Source organism: Myodes glareolus, chromosome 10 (assembly GCF_982192425.1).
Source record: "Myodes glareolus chromosome 10, mMyoGla1.1, whole genome shotgun sequence".
NCBI classification, from domain to species: domain Eukaryota; kingdom Metazoa; phylum Chordata; class Mammalia; order Rodentia; family Cricetidae; genus Myodes; species Myodes glareolus.
Window position 1 is genome coordinate 5,065,830 of NC_142035.1, and position 26,895 is coordinate 5,092,724.

Sequence of the window (26,895 nt, forward strand, 5' to 3'; positions counted from 1 at the left end):
CTGTTTCCTTATTCCTGCCTCCCATGCAGTCTGTGTGGAAAACACATGGTTAAAATCCACAGTACCTTCTCTCCTTCAAACCCCACAGCCCTTTAGTCCCAACAGGGCCTTCTGCACTAAGGTAGGATGCAGGAGTAGGCCACCAGAGCAAGTTTGGGGATCCTTATTGGTGCTTGGGGTCTGCAAATGAGTTTGCCGAAGTGCATAGATGGATACGCATCAGCTTTCCCCAGAGACCTTTCTGTTTCCCTTTTCCTAGGGCCTTTGTGCTGTAAGCGTCTGAGCCAAATGAAGCGCCGTCTTTATGTATCGCCCACAGATCTCCCCATGTCTGCTGGCTCACGTGACTAAAGGGGGGGCATGACCACAAAACCAAGATCGAAGATCACCCACCCTCGGGAATGTGGGCAGATCTTTTAATTTGTTTAAATTGTTTGCTAAAACTAATGGTGTGGTTCTTAACTTCCTGGGGCTTTGGGAAAACAAGTCAGGGCAAAAAGAAATAAAATAAAAATCACCTTCCAGTTCATTTTCTACCCACCTCCTCCTGAAGAAAGAAAGCAAATGGAGTCCTGCAGCTGAGAAATGCTGGTGCCTTCAATCAAGGCCCTGTGCTCCCCATGGCGAGAAGTACAGCTCCCGAGAGCTGCAGCGCCCACCACTTCCAACAGGTCTCAGCGAGAACCTGTGCCAGCTACAAGGCACGAGCACATGGCCACATCAAAGCCAAATGTTTGTCACCTGGAAGGCTCTGGGGGTGGGTGGAGGGCAAGAGGAACAATATCTTGTTAACCTTTTTGCTAGGGGCATTCACCCTCTCACTACCACCTCAGGCTGCATTCTCCTCATCCTTGAAGTCCTGAGATCCTCCGCCACCGCCGCACAGAAATAAATATTTTTTTCAAAGCTAGCCAGAACAAAATATAACAGGTAGCTTTAAAAGTCCAGACCTGCTTTAAAAGAATAAACACCAGCTCCACTAAGAAATAACACCCCTGTTGGCTTTTATCACATGAGCTGGACCAGAGAGCCAAGAGTGTGAAGGAGTCAGAACTCAGGTTCTTGTTGAAATCATGCTAAACCCATTAAATATGTAGGAAGGAAAACACCTTCACGTTTTGGACCTGGTTGAAACTATCAGGGACCAGGTTAGGGGTAATTTATGTTCCACACCCTGAGGGCGACAGCTGGGGAGGCTCCGGGTAGACCCCAAATTCACACCTGCCAAAGGCCTGAGTTCACAGAGCCAAGATGGACACTAACAGTCCCTGCCTCCCTTCTGTTGCCTTTCTGGATGTCTAATCTGTACCTCCGGCATCTGGATCAAGAGATAAGCCTCGCCTCACACCTCACCCTGTGGAGGCAGAGAGCAGTACGCTCCAAGCAGAACCCGAAGGGCTCCAGTCCTCCGGAAATTGCTGGGGGCTCCAGACTGCAAGGAGAGACTGCTAAGTTGGAAAGTGCTTATCAATTATTCATGTGACTGGATAAACAGGGATTTTATCTTGTAGCATGAATCAAGAGATAAAAATTCCATTTCAAGGGGGGAGCGGCCTGAAAACTAATCCCTGTATGTTAATTGGAAACTGAAAAGGAAGGAATGGGGGGGGGCTATAAAGTGCTTTGCCCGGGTCCTGCTTGGAGCGTTTGAGAGAGTGTCTCCACCCTGCCCCAGAATTTTGTTTCTATCATCACCAAGACTCCCAAACCAGGCAGTCCAATGAAAGGGAAACTCTGTCCTCTTCGTCCTGAATTTAATTCAATAACTGATGGGACCCTTCCAGCCATGACCCCCTCCACACCCTGGGAGCTGATAGAGGAAGATGGGTTTGTGGGTAACAATCTCTTCCCTGCAGCATCACATCCCAGGCATTTGTGGTTAAACTTGATGGTCTACTCCAGACTAAAATCCTAAGTGGAAAACAGCTTTCAAACAGCTCCCTAACAAGACTGTGAGCAAAATTAGCAGCAAGCCTAAGACAATGGGTCCTGTCTGCCCCCACGCTCTGTGATCAGAGCCAAACGGTGTCTAACCTGAAATATACTTTGGCCATAAAAGAACGTTTCCCCAGGCCTGACAGCACAATCTTCTCAGGAGGCTGAGGTAGGAGAATCAAAATTTCAAGGATTGCCCGGGCTACCAAGTGAGTTCAAGACCAGCATGAGCTACTTAATAGGCCCTGTTTCAAAATAAGAACTCAGGAGCCTGGAAGGATGGCTTAGCAGTTAAGAGCCCTGGTTGCTCTTCCAGAGGAGCTGGGTTAGATTCCCACATGGTGTCTCATGATCACCTATAACTCCAGTTCCAGGGATCTGACACTCTTTTCTGATCCCTGAGGATACAAGGCAGGCATATGGTGTACATTACATACATATGTCAGACAAAACATTCATACACAAAAAAATACATTTTGAAAAAGCCATTAAAAAGAGCACTGGAGACATAGCTAAGTGGTGATGTGTTCAGGTGTGTGAGGCCCTGGTTTCCATCTCCAGCACCAAAAGTATTGTAAGTGTCTGGTGAGATGGTAACGATGCTTGCCACCAAAGCCTGACCACTGGCAGTGGCTCCCCCAGGACCCACGGGCTGGAAGAAGAAAACAAAACGCCCAATAGTTACGCGCTGGCCTTCGTAGAGACACCACGGCATGTACCCACACCCCAATACACAAAAATAAACACCAAAAAGATGGATAAAGTACATGATTTTATTTTTATTCCTACTCATGGCCTTGCTCCTGACAGTCCCATAAGAACTGAGAAAGTAACCCACAGGACAGGCCGGTACATTGATAGCTTATTTTGATATGAGATTTGGCGGCAGCTTGGAGGTAGGCTACAGTGGGATGCAGAGATCCCTTCGGATAGAGAAAGGTAGACACAGAGGTAGAGAAACACTGAGAAGAGACTCGAATATCCGGGGTCAGACGTGGCTGTACCTGGCTAGTGGGAGTATATGATTGTCAATTTCTTCTTCGTTCTACTTTCTCTGTATTTTTCAAACAGTATATTGGGAGCACTGCTAATTTCATAATGGAAGAGATATAATAAACTTTGTGCTTTTTAGGTAATGTATTAGGAGTCCGTATTGATTTTCCCATGGGAGGATAACAACACACTTCATAACAGGTGGACTTGGCATTACTCCCCCCTCCCACAAAGCAGGAGAACGCTCTCAGTAGCTGTGCCCTTTCTTGGCACCAGCTGGTAGATGGGAAAGGGGGTGGGCAGGGGACTCTGCCTGGAGCAATGGTTCAACAAACGTGTGAAGGACTGAGAATATGAGGCCTGGCCTGTATTCTGAGGTCTAGGCAGAGCAGCATCCAAGGAGAACCTGGAAGGGGCAGGAATTTTCTCTCTGTGGAAACATCTATCCACCTTCTTGGCCCTCCTGCTACTCCTGCAAGGAACCATGGCCTGCCTTTGTAGAAAAATGTCTCTTGAGAACCAGGACTGGGGTTTGTCTCCACGGTTCAGGGGGCTGGTAGTTCAGGGGTGAGTTAATGAATCATGGGATTCAATAATGAATTGTTTCTAACTAGTGAATGTGAGGGGGAAATAGCCACACTATTCGGGTAGCAATTGTGACAGCTACAATGCCAGCCAACACTAACCCACGCACCCCCCACTCATATACCCACCCACCCATGTACCCCCCACTCATCTACCCACCCACCCATGTACCCCCCACTCATCTACCAACCCACCCACGCACCCCCCCCCACTCATCTACCCACCCACCCATGAACCCACCACTCACCTACCCACCCACCCATGTACCCACCACTTATCTACCCACCCACCCACGCACCCACTGATGGAAGAGGGTTATCTGTCTATTGTGTTATTTTCATTGGTCAATAAAGAGACTGGCTTGGCCCCTTGATAGGACAGAAAATTAGGTAGGCAGAGTAAACAGAACAAAATGCTGGGAAGAGGGCTATGAGCCAGACGCCATGGAGCCAGCCACCAGGTCAGACATGCTGAATCTTTCCCGGTAAGCCACACCTCGTGGTGTGATACAGATTATTAGAAATGGGTTAATATCAAGATATGAGAGTTAGTCAGTAACTAACTCTCTAGAGATAATGGGCCAGGCAGTGCTTAAATGAATACAATTTGTGTGTTGTTATTTCTGGGGCTAAGCTAGCCGTGCGGGAGCCGGGCAGGATGAAAAGCAGGTCTGCCCGCAGTCCCTCACTACAACCCACCACTCATCTACCCACCCACCCATGTACCCCCCACTCATCTACCCACCCACCCATGTACCCCCCACTCATCTACCCACCCACCCATGTACCCACCACTCATCTACCCACCCACCCATGTACCCCCCACTCATCTACCCACCCACCCATGTACCCACCACTCATCTACCCACCCACCCATGTACCCACCACTCATCTACCCTCCCTCCCACCCATCCACTCACTTATCCATCTATCCACCCATCCACCTAAACTTCAATTCATCATCCACTCATGCATCCATCCATTTACCCATCCATTGGTTCATCTCTCAAGCCTTAGTCTATCCATCACTCAACTCTCCACCCATCCACCCACACATCTAAGCCCCCATCCATCCATCCATCCACTCTCTTATCCCTCTATCCAGTAATCCATTTATCCATTCATACATATCCACTAAGCTAAGTTCTCGGATGTCACCACTTCCCCACAGCCATACACACAACATCCAGATGAAGCAAAAAGAAAACGCCTAGAACAGATGTAAGGGTTGCTGAGGGAGGTTCCAAAGAGCTCAACGGGCTTCCACATGCTGCCTCCTAAGAATCAGGCAGACAAGAAACCACACAGAATCTGGAAGTGTAGGGGCAGTCTGAGAAACCAGATTTCCAAGTACCAGACGTTTCCCAGCTAAGCAACACTGCACACTAGCCATGTGGTCTCCAGTTCCCTTCCAGGGAGTTTTCAGGTCTGAGAAGGCTGGATTCTACTCTGGTCTGCCCCCGACTCATCCAGAGCAACCCGGGAGGTCACCTGGATATTTATTTGGTTACTAGATAGCTAAGCCGGCCACCATTTCTTTGATCGGACACCTTGATAGGAAACAAAACAAACAGCATTTCTCAGCAAGATTTTGGTCGATCTTATCTTCCTTCAGTGCCTTTAACACGGTCAAGGATGGGAAAGTGGATGTTTGGGAGGGGAGACTCATGGAGGGATCCCTAGTACCCCTGTGTCTGTCAAGGACCCCCAGTACCACACCCTTACAACTACTCCTAAGAAGCTCTGACTCCCTGAATGGTCCCTCTGTGATCACCAACCTAGAAAGCAGAGCTCTGCAGAGCGGTGGTGCCCTGAGAGGCCGCGCACCAGCACCCAGCGGGGCTTCTCTCCCAGACAGCACAGCTACTCTGGATCCTTCAGAGTCTAAGATCTCCTAGAGCTAGAAAAAAGGACAGGAGCTGAGTGTGGTCTCCTTCCTCTGGCAAAGCAGAAGGTTGAGACAAATGCAGCTTTCTGTCCTTTTCTTCATTTTCCTCCCTCCCTCGGTTCCTTCTTCCTCCCTTCCTCCCTCCCTTCCTTTTCTGTCCTCTCCTCTCTCTTCCTTCTTTCCTCTTCCTTTCTTTTGTTTTCCTCCCTTTATTTGTAAAAGTAAAGTCAGCTCGAAGTCAGAGCTGAGTCAAAACTTTAGTCTCTCCTTCCCCTCGCACTTGGGCTTCTCACAATCCCAGGAGACTCTTCTTTCAATACTATGTTGTATGGCTGTTTCCTGGGCTAGACCTGACCCTCGCCATCATGAATCGGAGCAACAGCGGCGAGCACCAGCGTGACACCCTCAGGTCTCCGCATTCCCTAGTGGGTGTGGGGGCAAACTATCCCAATCCCTTCCCTTCCCCAACAATGCACAGGGCTGGGTAGACGCTTTGGTAGGATGGCTGCCCATAGCTGTTCCGGAACACTCTTACAGTTTTAAGTTAGCTGTGTGTGTTGTGGGTGGAACTCTTCAGTGGTGGACATAAGCCACTCAAGGGACTTGATGATGTAGCAATGAGTCATTTGTGTTCCGTAACTCCCATAAGATCCCTTCTTCCCCAAGCTAGAGCTGGTTGGAGGTCTCTCGTTGGTCTGTCGGTAGTCCCCCTTGGAAACAACTGTAACACTCGATTTGCCTATTTTTTTTTTTATTGTTGTTCTGGGTGCACTTGGATGAGTGTGCCGTGGGTTATGGATGGAGGTCAGAGAACACCTTTGTGTGGTCACTTCCCTCCTCCACCTTCACACGGGTTCAAGAGCTAGAATGGAAGTCACTAGTTTGCAGGGCAAACCGCTGTACCAGGGACCCCTCCCACACACCCCTTTTAACTTCATTTTCGCCTTGTTGGAGTGAAGGTTGTATTGTCGCCAAACAGCTAAGTTCCAGGAAATTTACCCGCCCCATCCATGCTTCTGCCTCCACACCTGTGGAGTGAGGAGTGTAGACCCATCGCTTGGGAACCCCGCTTTTTCCAGCTTCCCTTCCTGTCCTGAGTATTGTTCCTTCCACCTCCTGCTACCCGGTGCCTGTGTGGGCCGGGGACAATGGTCCAAACTCAAAACTCATTTTTCTCATGCTGGGGCTGCAGAGATGGCTGCAGCACGGAGCTAACAAGGACTACTGGCTCGTTTGGATGTGAGGGGCACAACAGGTGGTCATTCTGTGTTCTCAGCAATCAACAGCTCCAGTGGAGAAATCAGCCAATACAGTCCTCCTGCCTGCCACCCTCGGCGGGGGCTCCTCCTTTGAACAGCAGCGTGGTGAGTTCTGAAAGATCAAATTATAACTCCACCTGGACAGCCATGTAAAACCCCCTTTCAAAAAAACAACACAGGGAAAAAAAAAAGAACCCACCAATTTTCAAACTTCTATCTACATCCTGGGACTTGCAATGCTTGGATTCAGAAGGCCCAGAGAGGCCAGTCATCCCGTGATGGGCAGATGGCAGAGAACCTGAATCTGCAATGGCAACTTTTACAAATGTATGGACACATACTTGCTACAAATCATCACAGTTATGCAAATTATAAATCATCACCCTGCACGGCTCCTCTCTGGCCCTTAAGCAAACTTCCTGTGACAGGGACAGCTGTCGGCCAGGAGAGGCATGCCCTCATCTGGTGTCAGAAGTCCGCCACAAACATCTTGCTGGGCTCAGTAATCCATAGACACCCAAAGAAATACCACCTTCTGGAAGTAGATCGCTAGCTCCCCTCACACCTCACTGCGGGGAGGGTCACATGGAGGGCTAGGCACTTTGCTTCCTTCTTGCCTCTGGAGAATAGTAATGAGTCCTCGTCTGGGGGTCCTGGGGATGGAGGTGAAGGGATCTTGGGGTTCCTGAGTAACTGAGGAACTCACCCTTTCCTCAAGAAAGAGAAAAGAGGTATCTTGGGTCCCTGATGGGATGTTCAGCCCACTGAAGTGGGGAAGGTGACCCTAAGAGGTTTTCTGAGGGTCAAGCTGACTGCTCCAACAGGTGCCTGGACACAGATGACCTCAGGGACACAGTCTCCCTCCTCTTCCTCCTTTGTTTTTTCGCGACTCCCTCCCACCATCCCTTCTTTGCAAAGCTTCTTCCTCTACCCCTTCCATTCTTAACCTCCTCTTCTCCTCCTCTTCTTCCTCTTCTTCCTCCTCCTCCTCCTCCTCTTCTTCTTCTTCCTCTCTCTCTCTCTCCTCCCCTCTCCATCTCTCCCCCACCCCCTCCCCCTCCTCTCTCCTTTTTTTCCCTCCCCTCTTTACATGTCCCGGTGATGACAGCGCGGGGAGCTGCTCCTTGGGACTGGCACACCAAGCCTGGTGCCCACCTGTGGTTCTATTTCAATGTCCCCAGTGCTCCCTGAGGAGAGGACAGACCAGAACCACTTTCCCCAGGTGCTTCCCTCTCTATAAAATCCTAACTGTCTCACGTCCCCTTCCCAGGTGGCCACAAGGCTTATTTTGCACAGAAGTTGTCTCTTTCAACTTCTTTGCCTGACTTGGCGAGCTCCAGGGACCCGTTTGCAGGCATTCTGCCGTCTTCACAGCTGCTTTGCCTCAGCGCTGCCACCCAAAACCGACTCACTTGAATGAGTCGGGCAGGGTGGTGGCAGGAGTAGGAGGAGTTGGGGTGGGGGAGGAAACCCATCCCAGATGGCTCCAGGCTTTGCCTAATTACAGAAAGTGGTGCAGACTTGGACACTTGCACTGCGGCCCTGCGCTAATAATATCTGGAAGACCTCAAAAGTAGTTTCTGGGGTCCAGGGCTCAAAAAGGCTAAGAACTTTCTGCATCCCTAGGTCCTTGCCCTTCCCAGGAACAGCCTGGCCTGAGTGCACTGGGGCGTGAAGCAAGGCGCTCTGGCTCTGTCGGGAGGCTTCCTTGCCCTGAGTGAGGACTCTTGGGGAGGCGAGGGCCCAGGAGGCAGGGCGCAGGGGAGTCCTGGGAGTGTGAGCTATTGGAGCTGCGGCACTGCTCCGGGGCGGTCTCCACCTCTGCTGGCAAGTTAGACTTCTGAGTGTGCTGCTCAGCAATCCAGGATTCCCAGCCCACTAGCAGGAGCGCAGCCTTGACGAGGGGCACAGGACCCGGCCTGCCCCAGCCCACTGCCGCCTGTGAGCGCCTCATCCTCCAGCCAGCCCTGGACGAAGGGATGCCTGCAGCTATGCGTGCTTCCTGGTACTCTTGGGAGGTAGGTGCCACTCTCCCCATCAACTCACCTTCTAATGTTCCCAAGGGCCCTTGGAGACGGTCACATTGGGCCTGGGTACCTGTCCAGGGCTGCGGCTCTGTGTGCGCTCTTTTTCCAAGCTCACCTGGTGGGCACTTGCAGTGCTCTGATGGAGGAGTTAGGCTACTAGGCAGTGTGTGGATTCTGCCCTTGGAGCCTGATTTCCTGGTACCCAGAGCATCATCCGCTTGTGTTGGGGCTCCAAGAAGGTTCAGGCTATCCTAAGTAAGCGAGTTACCCAGGTAAAGGACAAAGTCCAGGTTACATAGACCAGCCCGTTGGTTAGCCTTGCTCTCCAAGTCCATAAACTGGTAAGGCTGTGTTCTACTGCAAGGTTGGGAAAGAAGACAGGTGGGGATACAGTTTGGCTTCTTGTGAATGATACCCAGCAGACTAACAGTGGGGGGATGGGGCCTCAAGAACCCTTGGTGAAGAAGTAAGCCTTTTTTAGAGCAAATGCCCTCCTAATGGCTTGTGCTAAGGGCTCTACAAATGCCAGCTGTGATATTCCAGGTGCCAACAGTGAATATGAGAATAACTGTCATCGTAAATGTGTCAAACCCAGGACTCACCCCAGGCACAAACTTAGAATTCTGGCCCTGGTCAAACTGTGACTTGGAAGCCCAGATTAACCCTGCATGAAACTGTGTGCCTATCCACTAGGGATCTGGGCCCCAGCTTTCTCCCTCTGAGATGGACATGAAACCCTACCTTTGTCTAGGATTACTATGAAGTACAGAGGGTGAGCCACAGGGTCCCCAGCTTGTTGACAGGCAATGCCTGGCACCCAGAAACTCTACAGTGCACAGGAGTCGGTGCCCCAGGCTCTGCCGTCTGGTGGCAGGACTCCAAGCACACTGAGACCCTGTCATAGGTAGTTTTGGGCACCGTAGCTCTTCAACACGGCTTTGCTTTCCTAGTCCCAAGTTTCTACACAAGATCTTTTGAGAAAAGATAAAGGAACCTGGAAGGAAATCGAAGGAGGGTGTGCTCGCAATTTGAAGAATTGCAGATGCACGCACCCAAGGTGCATCCATCAGGGTCTGCTTTCTCTGGCTGAGTGAAGATAAGACTTCACATAACTACTTAGCCCTCAGCACTGAACCATCCTTTCATACAACTGACTAGGTCCTCCCTCCTGTTGGCTTGCTAGCGAGTAAGAACAGGAGGTACACCCAGGGGCAGGTGAGGCGGGGAGCTTGCAGTGGCTGCTATGGTGGACACTGCATCTTCTCCACTTCTCTGGCTCTCCCCAGGGCTCTGAACATGCCAGAGCAGGGGACACATTACCCTATCAACCTACAGTCTCAGCTTCATGGGATCGGGGGGGTGGGGGGGTGTCTTTGGCAAGCCTTAAGTTCCTTGTCATGCAAATAAAATCACGGAAGTTTAGCACCGAGGCTTGTTGCTTCATTCCTCATGACCCTTCACCACTGCCAGTTCAACTCCACAAGAGAGAAGAGAATATTCCCCAGTAGAACGACCAATGGGGATCTGCTCCACAGCAGGGCAGCCCTTGGGGAGGCCTAAGCCCGGCATTGATTTGATCAAAGTCCACTCTACCATCAGCACCGTCCGCAGATGGCCAGGTCCCTTGAATTCCTGAAAGGGACCAGAACCCAGCTATTCGATCACTTAGCTACACAGCTCAGTCCCTGAGCTCAGCATGTCTGAGTGACATCTCTGAGCCCTGGAGAGTCTGGGTAGCATGGTACACCGACCCTTCTGCTAAGGAAGCTCAGATTGTACACATGATCATATGTGTGTCCACACACACCCAAGGTTTCTCAGCCTCTGCACTGTTGACATTTGAAACAGTTTCTTTGTTGGAGAAAGGGCTGTCCTGTGCCTAGTGACTGCTTGCAGTATTCCAACCTCCCCTAGTCCAACTCATAAAATTCCAGATGGTCTCCTGACTTTGCTAGGTGTCTCCTGAGGGCAAAATAGCCCCTGCTAGGAACCTCTGGTCTGACTAGCTCAACCCAGTCGGGTAGGTTTTCGCAGGAATCACAGGATTGTGTTAGCCTTGCTCTGAGCAATCAGGAAATCAAGGGCACAGCAGGGGCCCAAGAAAAAAACAGCACAGCCTGGGTGGCTTCTAATCGGACGCTGATTTTTCCTCGGTTTGTTCTCTCTTGGTCTACATTTGGAAATGTCTTCCCCAGAGGATAACAGGCTTGAAGCTATGCTACACCCGATGCCAGACACGTGCCAACCCAACCCTCTCGCTGCGGGGACCAGTTCCCTCCACAGCAATTTCTGGCTTTAAAATATCCCCTTATTCAACAATTTATGCTTGAGGTGGGCAGTAAGAAACAACTGCCTCAGAGTTTGGGGGGGGTTTGTTTCACTCTCAGACTTTTTGTGTATGGAGTTATCTAACTTAAGCCTTGCTTTTCTCTAGAGCTGTCTATTTTGTGATGACAGGATACCATTTAGATACAGATTAACCAAGGTAAAAAAAAAAAAAAATACAGCTACTCGCTAAGAGTTCTGACAGAGCACAGTTTCAAAACCCAGACGGCTCTGTCGTGCAAGCTTGGGGTTTTGAGTTCCAACCCCTAGCACGGTGGTGCATGTTTGGCCCCAGCAATAGAGGGGTTGAGACAAGAGGCTCCTTGGGGCCTGTTGGCCTATCTTGCTAAACCAGGGAGCCCTAGGAAGGTAAGAGAACACATCTCAAGAGTAAGATGGAGAGTGATTGAGAAAGATGAATGTCAACCTCTACTTCCACATGGCTGTGCACACGTGTGCACATGCCCCTACATACATACTATGCAGACACAAGCACACACAGATACACACACACACACACACACACACACACACACACACACACACAGGAAAAGCAGTGGAGGAAATTAACTTAAATACACTTCTGCAGAATCCCAAGGGGAATAGAAATTGGTAATTGTGTTAATTATTTAAAACAAAGGAAATTATCAGCAGAGACTTCATTTTGTACTTGGCGAGTCGCAGGCGAATCAACCCGACCAGCTGTTTCACTCATCTTCTGACCGAGGCTGCAATCTTGAAATTCAAAATAACCAGCTCGAGGCAAACACAGCAGCTTCCTTGATTTTTGAAACCATCTGGATAGCAAACCAGAGAGAGCCTACACGTGAGGAAATAAGTGTGCAGCACACAGGACGTTAACTGTGCTAATGAAAGCTGTAAGCCTAAATGAGGCCCCGACAAGCCTTCCAAGACACAGTGGTTCACCGCCAAAGTCAGTTTGCAAAATGAAGATCAATAGCCCAATACAAAGGGGAAGGGAGGCTATTAAAATCAACTTGAACTTGAGAGCGTCTAAGGTGAGCTAGGGGGACTCTAGGGAGGCAATGAAATTCTACAGTTGCTACAAAGGAGAGCGACAAGTTGGCCTGAGCAGTTGGTTTCTAACGTGAACCCGTTGTGCAAAGCCCAGCCCTGACCCCTTGAGCTTTCAGACTCTTTCCAAAAGACCCTGGGACAGAAAGCCATATCTGGAAAATGAGATGCCCATCCAGGAGGAGGCAATGAAAGTGTCGCATGGGAAAGAGAACATGTCAGACCTGTTGGTTGGAGGGGTCATCTGGGACAGTTGGTGGAGGCAGACTGGTGCCCATTATGACATCTGCCTGTGCACCAATTGTGAACAATGACCTGAGTGGTCCCCCCACGCTGACTCTATTGCCTTCTTTGGTGTCACAGTACCCTTCAGCCTCCCTAGGCCTGTGTGTGTCCATAAGTGAATTGGGACTGGTGACAGCTGTGACCTCAGGATGCTGGAATCCCATGGGATAATAGGATGTGTACCTGGTCTAAGATCCAGGGGACCCTAGAGCCACACGGCAAGGTGGAGTCTTTCTCAGAGGCTCCAGATCCCGAGAAGAAGGAGCGGTGGCCCTGCTGCTAGTCCAATGCCTCTGAGTGCTGATCTCCTTCCACTCTGGTGTATTGTGTGCCCATCAAAACTCTGCAGCTCCCTAATGATCCATGCACAACACATTATGTAGCCACACCCAGCCTTTCCCATCTCCTAGATTGTCCCTGAATCACAATGGGAGCCTCCATTACCAGAGTCCTTGTTTGCTCAATGGGGATGTGGGTGGCTATTAAGCTAATTGTCGGGGATGGAGAGATGATGGCTCAGCAGTTAAGAGTGCATGATGCTCTTCAGAGTTCAGTTTCCAGGGCCCTCATGAAGCAAACACCCGTAACTCCAGTCCCACGGGGAGTCTGATTCTGGCCTCCGGCACTCACTAGCTTATACCTTTATACAAGCACAAACACATAATTAAAAATAAAAGTTGAAAACAAAGAAGGGTCTAGCAGAGTGATGCCCAATTGGTCCCACACCAGCGAACATAGGTTAGGTGCTTTCTTGGGTAGCTGCTATCACAGCGGTGACATGGAGGGACCACTCAGGGAAGAAGGAATCATAAGAGTGGTGAGGACCAGACAGGACCGGTATAAGGGCTCCAAGGTTAAGGAGCATGCCATAGAAAGGTCGCAGGTGAACCAGAGTTGGAAATAAGAGACCCTGTTAGCCGAAAGATCAGAAAGAATGTCTGCTGGGAAGGATGTAATGAGCAAAGGTCTGGCTGGCAAAGAAGGCAGAGGTGAGCCTGGGAAGACAGAAGGCCACATAGCTTGTGGGTCAGTCGGACCTAAATCCCAGAGTCACAGAGTGTCAGGAAGGGGTGGGGCCTTGCGACAGTGGCCATGGAGAGTCCATGGAAGGACTATGCAAAGAGGGGAGTGTGGCTAGCCTTGCCTGGGGAGTTGGCTTGCATTTGCTTCCAGCTTTGAGGATCTCTCATTCTAGACCTAGGATGCTCACAGGCGCCACTTCAGTGCAAGTACAGCGGGAGACAAGGTACCTGAGTTCAGCATTCACTGGATCCAACCGGCCCCACACCAGCTTAGAACCCACCCCCAAGGCCGCTGTCTTCATCTTCCAACATCTCCGCAATGCAGAGGTCCTCGCTTTCATCTGAGATGAAGAGGCCAAGGCACATCATGACCGTGCATAGATGCAGCTAAACTATTAGCAAGTCTAAGGATCTCCTTTGGCAGGCAAGGTGGGCATGGTTTGCTCACATCACTGACTTCAGTCGTCTTGTCTGAGGAGTGGAAAAGTTGCGGTACCTAACACAGTCCACAGGTCCCAGTGACCCAGCCCTGCCTACCGTCTTGGCTGCCGTCTCTCAAAAAGACTCACACATGGTCCATGTTTGAAGGTCAGAAGATAACTCTCAGGATTCCGGTTTCTCCTTCTACTGTAGGAGTCTTGGAGACTAGACATAGGTTTTCAAGGTTGGTGGCAGGCTCCTTTGCCCATCCTGAGTCACCTCACCACTTGTCTGCGGGGAAAATGAATGTCATGATTGCAAACTATAAACCCTATCATCTGCCCTTTCCCCGTACACTGTTCAGTGGATGATCTTTCTCTTACCAGTGGGATAGAGCAGGCATTTCTTCATTACAAGGCCTTGTGCAAGCTAGCCAAGCATGCTACCATTGAATTACAATCCCAGCCCTTGGTGTTTGATATATGGTCTGACTGTGTGGGCCAGGTTGGCCTCCAAGGAGAAATTCTTGACTCCAGGTGCATACTACCAAGTCTGGCCAGGGGAATTTCTCTTCGTGTGGGCAAGGATGGAGGTTGGCTTTGGGACTCCACAGCCTTTGCTTTTCATCTCTCTCTCTCCAGATGCCCCTTTGTCTGTAGACTATAGTGTCTGTTCCTAGCATTGGAATTGCTATGGCAAAATGTATGTGTTCAATATGTCCCTGATCTTCTCCCCAAAGAGCTGTCCAGCCGCCCCCATAGACGGCCTGGGACAGCAGCAACTCTTAGCCCCACCCCCACCCCCACCCCCACCCCCACCCCCACCCCCGCCATCACTGTTCTTCGTGAGCTGTGCTAATGTTGATATTCCTGTCGTGAGTATGGAGGGGTGTCCCACTGGGCTAGGAGAGTGTAATTGTCACTTGTCTTGTTGCTGTGACAAGAAACCTAGCAGAGGCCACTTCAGGATGACAGGGTTTATTCCGGTGCACAGTGGGAGGGTCCAGTCCATCATGAGGAAGTCACAGTAGCAGGAGTGGGGCAGCCAGTCACCTCACATCTGCATCGCTCTCTCTCTCTGTCCATCTGTCTGTCGCTCTTCCTCTCTCTCCCTGTTAGTGAACTACTTTCTTGTGCGACGGGGAGGGCTACACTTTCGTTATTACCCCTACACGAGCTACACACGAACTTTTGAAGACACAATAGCCAGGAGAGGTTTTCTTCCCTTGAACACTGATGACATTGAAAAGCATACTAGAATTTTCCTTTCTCATTTATTTCTTTCTATCTTTTTTTCAAAGATTTACTTATTTTTAAGTACATTGGTATTTTGCCTGCATGTATGTCTGTGTGAAGATGCCAGATCCCCTGGAACTGGAGTTACAGACAGTTGTGAACTGCCATGTGGGTGCTGAGAATTGAACTTGGGTCCTTTGGAAGAACAGCCAGTGCTCTTAAGCACTAAGTCACCTCTCCAGTCCTGCTTCTCCCTATCTTAATGTCTTTTCTGAATATCTTCACTGTCCCAGTGACTTCCTGCTCTCAATTTCTTGGTGTATACAATGTTTTGATCCTTTTTTGAGTTTTCTGCAGCCTTCTTGGCACCCTGCGTTACTCTCATCCTAGGGTCACTGTCCAAAGTGTCTCCAGGGTCTCTGAATCTCAGGCAGTTGACATCTAAGTCTCCAGGGACACTTTTCTCTTTCAGAGCCTTTGCTGGGATTTCCACGCCTTTCTCTCCTGTTTGTTCCTATGCTCCATGAGGTGGGGGGATCTCACTGTCTTCCCAGCCTCGTGTACTTTCCCACTGAATTTGCCCCCGGATGTAGACTTGATGGCTCCATCATCTAGAGTCTTCAGGCCAGTCTCCTGAGGGCAGGGTCCTTGTGGCCCTTCTTTCTCTCCCTATTTTATTTGTTCTGCCAATTTGCCCGGGTTCCCAGGCATTCACCTGCAAGGGTTCAGGCGGTGTGCCCTCTGTTTCTCAGAGACACGTCTCCCACCCATTGTGGCTAGCACTGGAGTCACAGAGTACAGCCCCTGGACCTACATCTTCCTGTCTCTGGCTTCCTGGGCGGCAGAGAAGTTCTGCTGGCTCTGTAGTGTCCTAGGGTCTCTGGTGTCCACCAAAGATCTCAGCATTCTTCATGCTCTCAGAGGTTTTCCCGGCTCCGGCCTTTGCTCTGGAGTGCTCTTCAGGTTGCAAGGGTCATTTCTTCACTCAGTGTGGTTTGGTGTTTGGATTATTTCTCCAGAACCAGTCAAGTCTTAGAGCGATTGAAGCTCCTCCTCACTTTCCGCTTTTGATCCAATCCAGAACACCAGTCAGGTGTTAAGAATGCTAAGGATGGTTTTCCCCACCTTAGTTTACCTAACATAGATGATCCTTCATGAACATGTCCAGAGCCCTGTCTCCTAGGTGACCCGTGATCCTGGGAAGTGGACCATCATATTAACCATCACTAAAAATGGTACCCGGCTGGTTACAGACAGTGTCTCAATGTCACATGCTGGGAGCGCTAGGTAGGAGACTCAGGCAGACGGAAGCCACTGGCTGTCTGGAAGGAAGTTGATTTGGGTGTTTAGAGAGGGTCCAGTGTCCTCCCTGATACAATGAAAAGAGATTGTTCAAAGGCACCCTATTCCAAGTCTAGTGGACAGGGCTTTAGAAATTGGTAATGGAGTCTCTGTAGGGTGACTGAGACCCAGCTATAGTTACAGACAGCTCACTGTATACTGGAACCAGCTCTCAGGAAGATGTTTGTGATCCGGGTATTGCCATTATCCACAATAAGTATCTGAGACAGTGGACATCCTGAGCTAGAGTGTTGTCCAAGGGCAGATGTCTCTGGAAATTGCAACTTGGTGGGGTCTTGGTTACTTAGGAGCCCCCAGAACTGGTGACACTTGAGCTCAGAGCCCCTGGGTAGTCTGAGATGCTGACAGCCCCTCGTCATGACCATCCCAGGGACACTAGCTGCCTGCTACTGAAAAGAACCAGGAAAGGTGAGCTCTTTCACCAAAGCTGGGATGTGTTGGCAGGGGAAGGATCCTCTCCCTCTCCGCCCCTACCCTCACATTGTAGCTATCCCAAGAGCATGGTGTGCCTCTGAAAAGACACATCTAAGTGATATGAGGAGAGAGATGAGTGGGTAAATGCTTGCCATGCAAGTGTGAGAACCTGAGTTTAGATCCCAAACCCAGGCAAAGCTGGGCACAGTAGCACTTGACTATAATCTCAGCAGTCCTACAGGGAAATGGGACTCAGAGACAGGAGAATTTACAGGAGTTCTCAGTCCCGCTGTATATACAGTGGCAAGCAAGGGACCCTATCTCAAGCAAAATGAAAGGCAAGACCCAGCAGCTGGGGTTGTCCTCTGACATCCACACAGACACCATGGCATGAATGTGACTTGAGTTTTCATATATGAACATACACATCATATACACACACACACAACATACAGATATATCATGCACATCATACATATACATACAAATGCACACATCAGACACATATACTCACACACAAAGATGAAAAATACATGTCTAAGCCTCCCTCCCAGTGCCTCGATACTAAATTAACAGGAAGAAAAGTGAAAAGTAATAGCTTACACCCAGCCCCACTCTCTCCTCCAAGTGGGTACAAATCTGGAGCAAGACATGGCTGTGTTTAGCTTGGAACCACTAGTGACCACAGCAAACGAGATGGCTTGTTCTCTGGCAGGGACGATTAGAGCTGCCTCAGCACGTGTCTTTGGTGGCTTGTAGCATTTGCTGGACACTGAAGTCCAGAGTTGAGTCCATCAGCTTTAACCCAAGGCTGACAGGTTCTCATTTCCTCCCCAGCAGCTCCAGAGACTGAAACCTACTGCTCGTAGGCAAGAATACCTAGGCTTTGACCACAAGCAGGTTTGAATTTACTGGGCCTCTGTCTTAGTTGCTTTTCTGTTGCTGGGATAAAATACCCTTACAAAAGCAGCTTAAGGAAGGAAGGGTTGACTTTGGCTCACAGTGCAAGGTACACTCCATCGTGATGCGGAAGCCAAGGCCGCAGGAATGTGAAGCAGCTGGTCACGTTGTGTCCACAGTCAGGAAGCAGAGAGAGAGAGAGAGGAATGGTGATTCTCAGCTCACTCTCTTCTTTTATATAGACCAGGACTCCTGCATAGAGAATGGTGTCACCCACAAGGGGTGGGCCCTTCCACTCAACGTAATAAAGATAACCCCCTGGCAGACACACCCAGAGACCTATCTGCCAAGTGGTTCCAGATCTCAAACTGACGATGAAGGTTGACCATCACAGGTCCGTGTAGTCCCACAGTGCTTGGCGTCTCCATCTGCCTCTTCTGAGAGTCAATGAAGGTGACCACCCAAATGTCAGAGAAGGTAATAACCTCCTGTTTAAGGGATGAGTCTCAGTTTGCTAGGAAACTCCAGATGGAGAGTTTGGAAGTAAACCTTGTCATGGGATGTTCAAAGGTAAGAGCAGTGTGTGTGTTTGTGTGTGTGTGTGTGTGTGTGTGTGTGTGTGTGTGTGTGTGTTTGTGTTCTTAGGTGCTTCTTCCACTAATAGGAAATGAGGTTTTTTATTTTGTTTTTTAGATTTATTTTATCTTATGCATATGAATATTTTTGCCAGCATGTATGTCTGTGTACCACATGTGTGCCTGATGCCCACAGACATCAGAAGAAGGAAGAAGGTATCAGATCCCTGGAAACTGGAGTAACAGACAGTTGTGATTTTCCATGTGGGTATCGGGAACTGAACCCAGGGACTTCTTGTAGAAAAATACATGCTTCTTAATGAATAATTCGTCATTCCAGGCACCCCTCCCCTTGATAAGCATAGACCCTTTCCCCATACACCATTAACCTGGACACAATTTCTCCTCCCTCTATTCCTCCCAGTTCCTCCTCACCTTCTTTCTATCCACTCCCTTTCTGCCTCTCATTAGAAAAGAACAGGCTTCTAAAAGATAATATATCACAACAAAATAAACAAACATAGAAAATATAATAAGACAGAATGAAAGCCATCACATCGAAGTTGGACAAGACAACCCAACGGAAAAATAAAAGATCCCCAAGAGGAGGTATAAGTGGGGCTGGAGAGATGGTTTGATGGTTAAGAGCACTGGCTGCTCTTCCAGAGGACCCTGGTTCAATTTCTAGCACCCACACGGCAGCTCACACCTGTCTGCAACTCTAGTTCCAGTGAATCCAATTTCCTTACACAGGCATACATGCAGACCAAACACCAATGCACATGAAATAAAAGCAAAATTTTAAAACAGAGAGAGAAAGCACAAGCACTAGACACCCACTGCTTTACACACCTGGGAGCTCCACGAAAATACTAAACTAGGACTCTGGTGGATATGCCAAGGACCTGGTGCTTACCAGGGAGAGCCTGTGCTTGCTGCTTTGGACTCTGGGAGCTCCTAAGAGCTTTGCTCAGTTGATGCAGAGGATTTTGTCCTCCTGGTATCCTCCGTCTCCTCTGTCTCCTCCACTCCTTCTAACTCCTCTTCCTTGGGATTTCCTGAACTCTGTGGGGAGGGATTTGATGGAGACATCTCATTTATAGTTGTGTATTATAAAATATCTCTCTCTCTCTCTCTCTCTCTCTCTGTGTGTGTGTGTGTGTGTGTGTGTGTGTGTGTGTGTGTTTGTGTGTGTGTGAAGTCTGGCCGTGGGTCTCTCTGTTTGTTCCCAGTTACTGCAGGGGGAAGTTTTTCTGATGACGGTTGAATAAAGCACTGATCTATGAGTATAGAAGAATGTCATTAGGAGTCATTTTATTGTTCCTTTATATTTTTTTAGACCAGTAGTATTTGATTTCACCCTAGGCTCTCTAGGCTCTGTTCTTGGTCACCCAAGCAGTTCCATCTCATGGATTGGACCTTAAGTCAAATCAGACATCAGTTGGTGTCTTAGTTATTAGTCTATTGCTGTGAAGAGACACCATGACCACCACAACTCTTATAAAGGAAAACATTTCACTGGCGCTGGCTTACAGTTTCAGAGGTTTAGTCCATTACTATCATGGCTGGACATGATGGCATGCAGGGAGACATGCTGCTGCAGAAGGAGCTGAGAGTTCTACATCTTGATCCACAAACAGCAGAAGCAAATGTGGATCACACTGGGCACAGCTTGAGCACAGGAGATCTCAAAGCCCACAGTGACACACTTCCTCCAACAAGGCCACACCCACACCAACAAAGCCGTACCTCCTAATAGTGCCACTTCCTGTGGGGATATTTTCTTAGAAACCACCACAGTTGGTTAATCCCACAAGATGTATGCCATTATTACCCAAGCATAGTTTGCAGGCAGGACGGACTGGAGAGCAAAGGTTTTATGGTTGGGTTGATGTGTCCCTTTTGGTAGCCTATGGAGTACCTTTCCATGTCATAGACACTGGAACATGACAGTGAGGTTCTACGTAGGCACCAGCTTAGAGTTATGTGGGTGCTGTCTTCAGCAGTGGGGCCTTGCAGTTTATGGAGAGCAGCCTGTTGTCTTGGCAACAGCCTGGGTTGTTGGGTATTTCTATGGAACCCTTTAGGCCCACAACTCAATTGGAACTTTCAAGAGATGGCCAGTAGAGGTTCCACCTTCTTTATTATTTGGAGATTTCATTGGGATTACCCTCAAATATGATAGAAATTTAGTTTCCATACCATCTCTGAACGCCCCTCAATTCTAGGACTTTACCCCATCCCTCCACACACCCACTCCAGTCCAATCATAAAACCTATTATATTTTCTCTTTTAAGCGAGATCCATGTGTACCCCCAGTCATAGTCTCATCCTCTATGACTAACCTCTATGACTAACTACAGACTGCAGCTTGCTTATCATTTATTTAATGCCTAATATCCAGATAAAAGTGAATACATACCATATTTATGTTTCTGAGTCTGAGTTACCTCACTCAAGATGATTTTTTTTCTAGTTCTATCCATTTGCCTGCAAGTTTCACCGTGTCATTTTTTTTTTAAGAGCTGAATAAGTACTCCATTGTATAAATGTACCACATCTTCCTTATCTATTCTTCTGTCAAGGGACATCTGTGTTGTTCCCGATTTCCGGCTATTGAGACTTGAGCAGCAATAAACATGGCTGAGCAAGTACCCTTGTGGCAGAGTAAAGAGTCTTTGGGGTATATGTCCTAGAGTGGTACAGCTGGACTTGAGGTAGATCGAGTCCCATCTTTCTGAGGAACCTCTACACTGATCTCCATAGTGACTGTACAAGTTTGCACTCTCAGCAGCAGTGAAGGAGCGTTCCCCTTGCTCCTCATCCTTGCCAGCATGAGCATCACTTGTGCTACAGATCTTAGCCATTCTGACAGATGTAAAATAAAACCTCAGAGTAGTTCTGGTTTGTATGTCTCTGATGGCTATGGATATTGAACATTTCTTTAAGTGTTTCTCAGTCATTTGAGTTTCCTCTGTTGAGAATTCTCTGTTTAGATCTGTACCCAATTTTTCAATTGGGTAATCTGGTATTTTAATATATAGTTTTCTTGAGTTCTTTATGTATTTTGGTTAATAACCCTCTATTGAATGAGAACTCAGGAAAAAAAATAAAAAATAAAAATAAAACCTTTTCCTATTTTTTAGGCTGCAGCTTTGTCCAAATAATAGTGTCCTTTACCATGCAGAAGCTTTCTGGTTCTCGGTTTCACAATGCCCCCCTTAAGAGTCATGGAGCTCAGTGCCTATGTAAATAATGCTCTGTTCAGGAAGTCTTCCCCTGGGCCAGGGAGTTCAAGGTTGCTTCCCCTCATTCTCTCCTATCAGCTTCAGCACACCTGACTTTGTGTTGAGGTCTTTGATTCATCTGGAGTTGAGTTTTGTCCAGGGTGATAGCTATTTGCCTTCTTCTACATGCCAACATTCAGTTTGACTAGCATCATTTGTTGAAGATGCTGGATTGTTTTTTTTTCCCAGTATATGTTTCTGGCTTCTTTATTAAAAAATCAGGAGTCCAAAGGTGTGTGGGTTTATCTCTGAAGAACACTATATACTTATCAAAGGAAAAATCCACCAAGGTGATATGTCAATTCTTAGCATCCAGTGCCCCAAACACAAGGGCATCCCTGTTTGTAAAATGAAACACCACTACAACTTAAATCACATATTGACCCTCATGCACTGACAGTGGGAGACTTCAATACCCCACTCTTACCAATAGACCATTCATCTAGACAAAAACTAAACAGAGAAATGTTGAAGCCAACTGGCTACAATAGCCAAATGGATCTAACAAATATTTATAGAGCATTTTTTCCAAACACACAAAAAAACAGACATTCTTCTCTGTACCTCCTGGAATTCTTCAAAATTGACCACATACTCAGACACAAAGCAAGTCTCAACAGATGCAAGAAAATTGAAATAACTCCCCACATCCTGTCAGACCACTGTGGGTTAAAGGCGTCTGTCAATAACAACAGGAACAACAGAAAGCTTACAAACTCACAACAACTGAACAGCTCTCTACTGAATGAAAAATTGGTAGAGACAAAAATAAGGAAGAAATTAAAGACTTTCTAGATTTGAATGAAAATGAAAACATAACATCCAGACTTATGGGACACAATAAAAGATCATAGCACTAAGTGCCTACATTAAAAAAAAAACTGGAGCGATCTCATCTTAGTAAATTAGCAGCAGTTAGTTAGACCTAAAAGATCTAGAACAAAAGAATTAACATCCAGGAGTGAGCAGCCGAAATCAGCAATCACAGGGCTGAAACAATAAAACAATAAAGAGAATGATACAAAACAATGAAATGAGTTCATTGTTTGAGAAAATAAGAGCAACAAACCCTTAATCAAATTATCTAAAAGGCAGAAAGAGAATATCCAAATTAACAAAATAAAAAGCTCATAATAGACACCACGGAAATTCAGAAAATCTTAAGGACATACTTTAAAAACCTGTACTAGGCTGGGTGTTGGTGGCACAGGCCTTTAATCCCAGCACTCAGGAGGCAAAAGCAGTCAGATCTCTGTGAGTTCAAGGCCAGCCTGGTCTACCAGAGTGAGTTCCAGGACAGCCAAGGCAACACAGAAAAATCCTGTTTCAAAAAAGCAAAAACAAAAACACCCCCCCCAAAAAAAACTATATTCTACAAAATTGGAAACGCTAAAAGAAATGGATCATTTTCTTAATAGGTACCACTTACCAAAGTAAATGGAGATCAGATAAACAATTTAAATAGACCTATAACCCTAAGTGAAATAGAAGCAGTCTGTTCTCCCAACCAATATAAACCCCAGGACCAAATGCCTTTAGTGCAGAATTCTACCAAATTTTCAAAGAAGACTTAGCACTGACACTCCTCAAACTATTCCACAAAACAGAAACAGAAGGAACATGACCCAGCTCATCCTGTGAGGCCACAGTCACCCTGATACCCACATCACACAAAGATCCAACAAAGAATGAAAATCGAGAAACCATTTCCCTTATGAACATAGACCAAAAGGACTCAATAAAATACTTGCAAATTCAATCAAGAACACACCAAAAAGATAGTCCACCATGATCAAGTAGGCTTCTTTCCAGAGATGCAGGGATGGTTAGATATATGAAAATCCATCAGTGTAATCCACCATATAAACAAACTGAAAGACAAAAACACATGGTCATCTTATTATATGCAGAAAAGACCTTTGACAAAACCCAACACCCCTTCATGAATAAAGAATGCAAGGGACATACCTAAACATAATAAAGGCAGTTTACAACAGGCCCATGGCCAACATAAACTTAAACAGAGAGAAACTCAAAGCAATTCCATCAAAATCAGGGACAAGACAAGGTTGTCTACTCTCTCCGCATCTAGTCAGCATAGTACTTGAAGTCTTAGCTAGAGCAATAAGACATCTGAAGGAGATTAAGAGGATATAAATTGGAAAGGAAGAAGTCAAAGTCTGTTTATTTGCAGATGATATGATAGTATTACATAAGTGACCTTAAAAATTCCACTGGGGAGCTTCTTCAGCTGATAAACACTTTCCACAAAGAAGCTGGATACAAAGTTAACTCACAAAAATCAGTAGCTCTCCTGTATACAAATGACAAACTGGCTGAGAAAGAAATTGGGGAAACAGTATCTCTTCACAAGGGCCTAGAATAATAAAAAATATCTTGGGGTAGCTCTAACCAAGCAAACGAAAGATTGGTATGACAAAAACCCAGGATGGCTAAAATCTTAAAAATGAAAGAACTAGGGAAATCTCACCATTCCTGATATCAAGTTATACTACAAAGCTATGATCATAAAAAAAAAAAAAGCATGTTGGCATAAAACAGTCATGCTGATCAATGGAACTGAATTGGAGACCCAGATATAAACCATTTTATTTTTTAATTAGTATCAGATGAATAGGTCTGGCAATGATAGGCCCACACAAAAATATTTATTTTCTTTTGTTGAATGATCAAGTGGGGGCTGAGAAGCCAGCTTAGTGAGTAAAATGCTTGCCTTGCAAGCATAAGGCCCTGAGCTGGATCAGAGCCCAGGCATGATGGCATAGACTTGTAATCTCAGCACTCAGGAGCCAAAGACAGGCGGATCCCTGGACCGTCTTGGCCAGTCAGCCTGGCCTAATTGGCAGTCATTACCAGACCAGTGAGAGATTCTGTCTCAAAAAAAGGGGGGGTGGCCAATGTATGAGGGCATAAGGAATGATATCAAGGGAGAAAGGGACTGTGGAGTTCCCCACTCTGCACACTCTGACCCCTGAGGATGGAAATTATATGATGCAATGGGTGCAGAGTGGTCTTGGCATCCTGTTCGACCACATGCAAGGATAATTCGGCTTAGGTGAAAGAGACAAGAATCACCTAAGGAGCTGCAGCCTATCCCAGGGCCATCATGGTCCAAGTCACACCTGGGGACTTTTCTCCAGTGACATTTAAAGGTAAGGAAAGTGGACTGAATGACGAGATTACAGAGGTGGCAGCCATGAGAGGCAGCAGAAAGGAGAGAAACAGAAGCTAGACATTAAGTGAATAATCTCTCTTGAGATAGCCTCTTCTGGACTCACTAGGCCAGGACGAGGCAGAGAAACTGAGAGACACCTCCCAGTGTCTGCTTCCCTCCTCTCCCAGGGTTCCAGAAACCCTGTCTTTAGTTATTGCTATTTATTTCTAGCTGCTCTTGCAGCTAGAGGCCCAGCGGTCCAGCCAACTAGAAGGACTACATGCATGTCTCCTCCCTAGAAGTGTGAATGCAGGAACCCTGGGGGACCATGGAGACAAAGGTGGGGTCCAGGGATGCCACAGACAGAAGGCTCCCAGAGAGAGAAAAATCCCGCTTACACCCTCTGCAAGGGTTCTGTGGGAAACTCTGCCATCTTTGTCAGGCTGAAGGACATGGGGATTTGGAGAGCCCCAAAGCCAAGGTGGTGACAGGACACTCAGGTGGCCATGGGTAGAGGCGAGACTCCCAGAAAGGGAGTAGAAGGGAGGAGTCTCTGAAGGCTTTGAGTAGTAGTGGCGGACTGTGCATGAGACCCAGGGTGGGGACCACTGGGAGAGAGCTCAGAGCACTGGGGACTACGTCATAAGGAAAGGACATCATAGCGCAGAAACCGCCCTGCCTTAACTCCCCTGGCATAGAAGACAGTGTGGCACTGGAAACTGTGGTTCCCAGGGCAGAGTTTGGGCCCAGCAGAACTCAGTGGCCAGTTTAGACACACGTTCTTCAACCTCCTTCAGCCCTACCTCCCCTCCGCATCTCCTTCTCCACCATACACATCCCCACCAGCTTTCCCCTAAACCAGCAACATTTCTTTCTGCACAAAAGCCAGCTCAAAAAAAGCCAAGGAGAGCAGCAAAACCTCTTTTTCTTCCCTGCTTTAAGAAATTATATCTTTGTTAATCAAGAACCATGATATCATCCCACTGCCACCCTCAGCGAAGCATCCTCTCCTGGCTTCCCAGTGCCCGGAGGGTCAGGTTAGAGAGGCTGACAGTTCAGCATCAAGCCAGCAGCCCACCCCGTGGCTCTGATTGCAATGCAACTCCTGAACAAATTTCCTCACTGAGCGACTGCATTTGAAGCTGGTTTACATTGTCTTTGCTTGACTGACCTTGTATGCTATTGAATTGGAAAATGTGGTTTGTATTGTAAGGCCTCTTAATAATGCATTTTTTAAAAAAAAATAAAAAAAATGCCAAGAGACTTTTCCATTGCAAATGAGATATGAAACTCCATATTTAGCATGGAGAATGCCTCAGTCTGCTTTGAAACATATTTTTCATTAGCTAGACTTTTCACCGTAACAGAGATTTAAATTTTATTTTAAAAACAACCTGCCATCCCCTTCATGCTCATGTATTTATGTGGACTCTTTGAAGAAAACCATCTAGAAAGGGGCACGAGACAACAGTGGCAGTGGCTGGGAGGGGAATGAGAAGACATGCTTCTGGCTGCTGGCTTATTCTTTCAATCTGAGGACTATTCCTGGGTCTGGTGGCACATGCCTATAATCCTACACTTGAAAGACTGAGGCAGGAGGATTAAGAGTTCAAGACCAAGCTGGGCTACTGACCAAGGTAAATTCAAGGCCAGTCTAGGTTATAGAATGGGACATTGCCTCAAAGAGAGGAGAAACAGATGAGAGAGAGTCACTTAATAATTTTGTCATTTCAAGGAGACACCATGGCTGGTAAACAGCTCAGTGGACCTTCCCAAACTAGCAGGGTAAGACTTCACTAGACAACGGAATTTTATGACACTGTCACCAAAGACGTGTGTGTGTGACTGTGTGACAAGAGGGGCCGCCTGGAGCCTGCTCCCCAACAGTCATGTGACCTTCACTAAATGCTGCGAAATGAGCTGTCCCTGCCCTGGAATTCACAGGTGATGGTTCTGGCTCCTAGGACTACAAGATGTGACATTGTTAGGAGAAGGTGGCTGTGTACAAGCCACAGCCATCCTGATTGGAACTCAAGAGTTCAGAATGATTCCAGGCCACTGATCCCTTGACCTCTCCTCAAACCTCTACCTCCAGAACATGAGAAAAGCTATGCCCATTGTTCTGTGGACACCAGGCAAGATACTAATTCCCTGAGTCAAGCTGGCCTCATCC

At 47.6% G+C, this 26,895-nt stretch overlaps 1 protein-coding gene across 1 annotated transcript in view; it reads left to right on the plus strand.

Moving 5' to 3' along the window:
- Positions 1–5,765: 5,765 nt before the first annotated feature.
- Positions 5,766–26,895, plus strand: part of Apcdd1l (APC down-regulated 1 like) — a 63,358-nt gene continuing 42,228 nt past the window's right edge. Inside the window, exons 1-3 of the mRNA XM_087911401.1 lie at positions 5,766–5,825; positions 6,677–6,764; positions 8,517–8,677. Of these exons, the coding sequence (XP_087767527.1) occupies positions 5,766–5,825; positions 6,677–6,764; positions 8,517–8,677 (309 nt within the window). The remainder of the gene's footprint in view (positions 5,826–6,676; positions 6,765–8,516; positions 8,678–26,895) is intronic.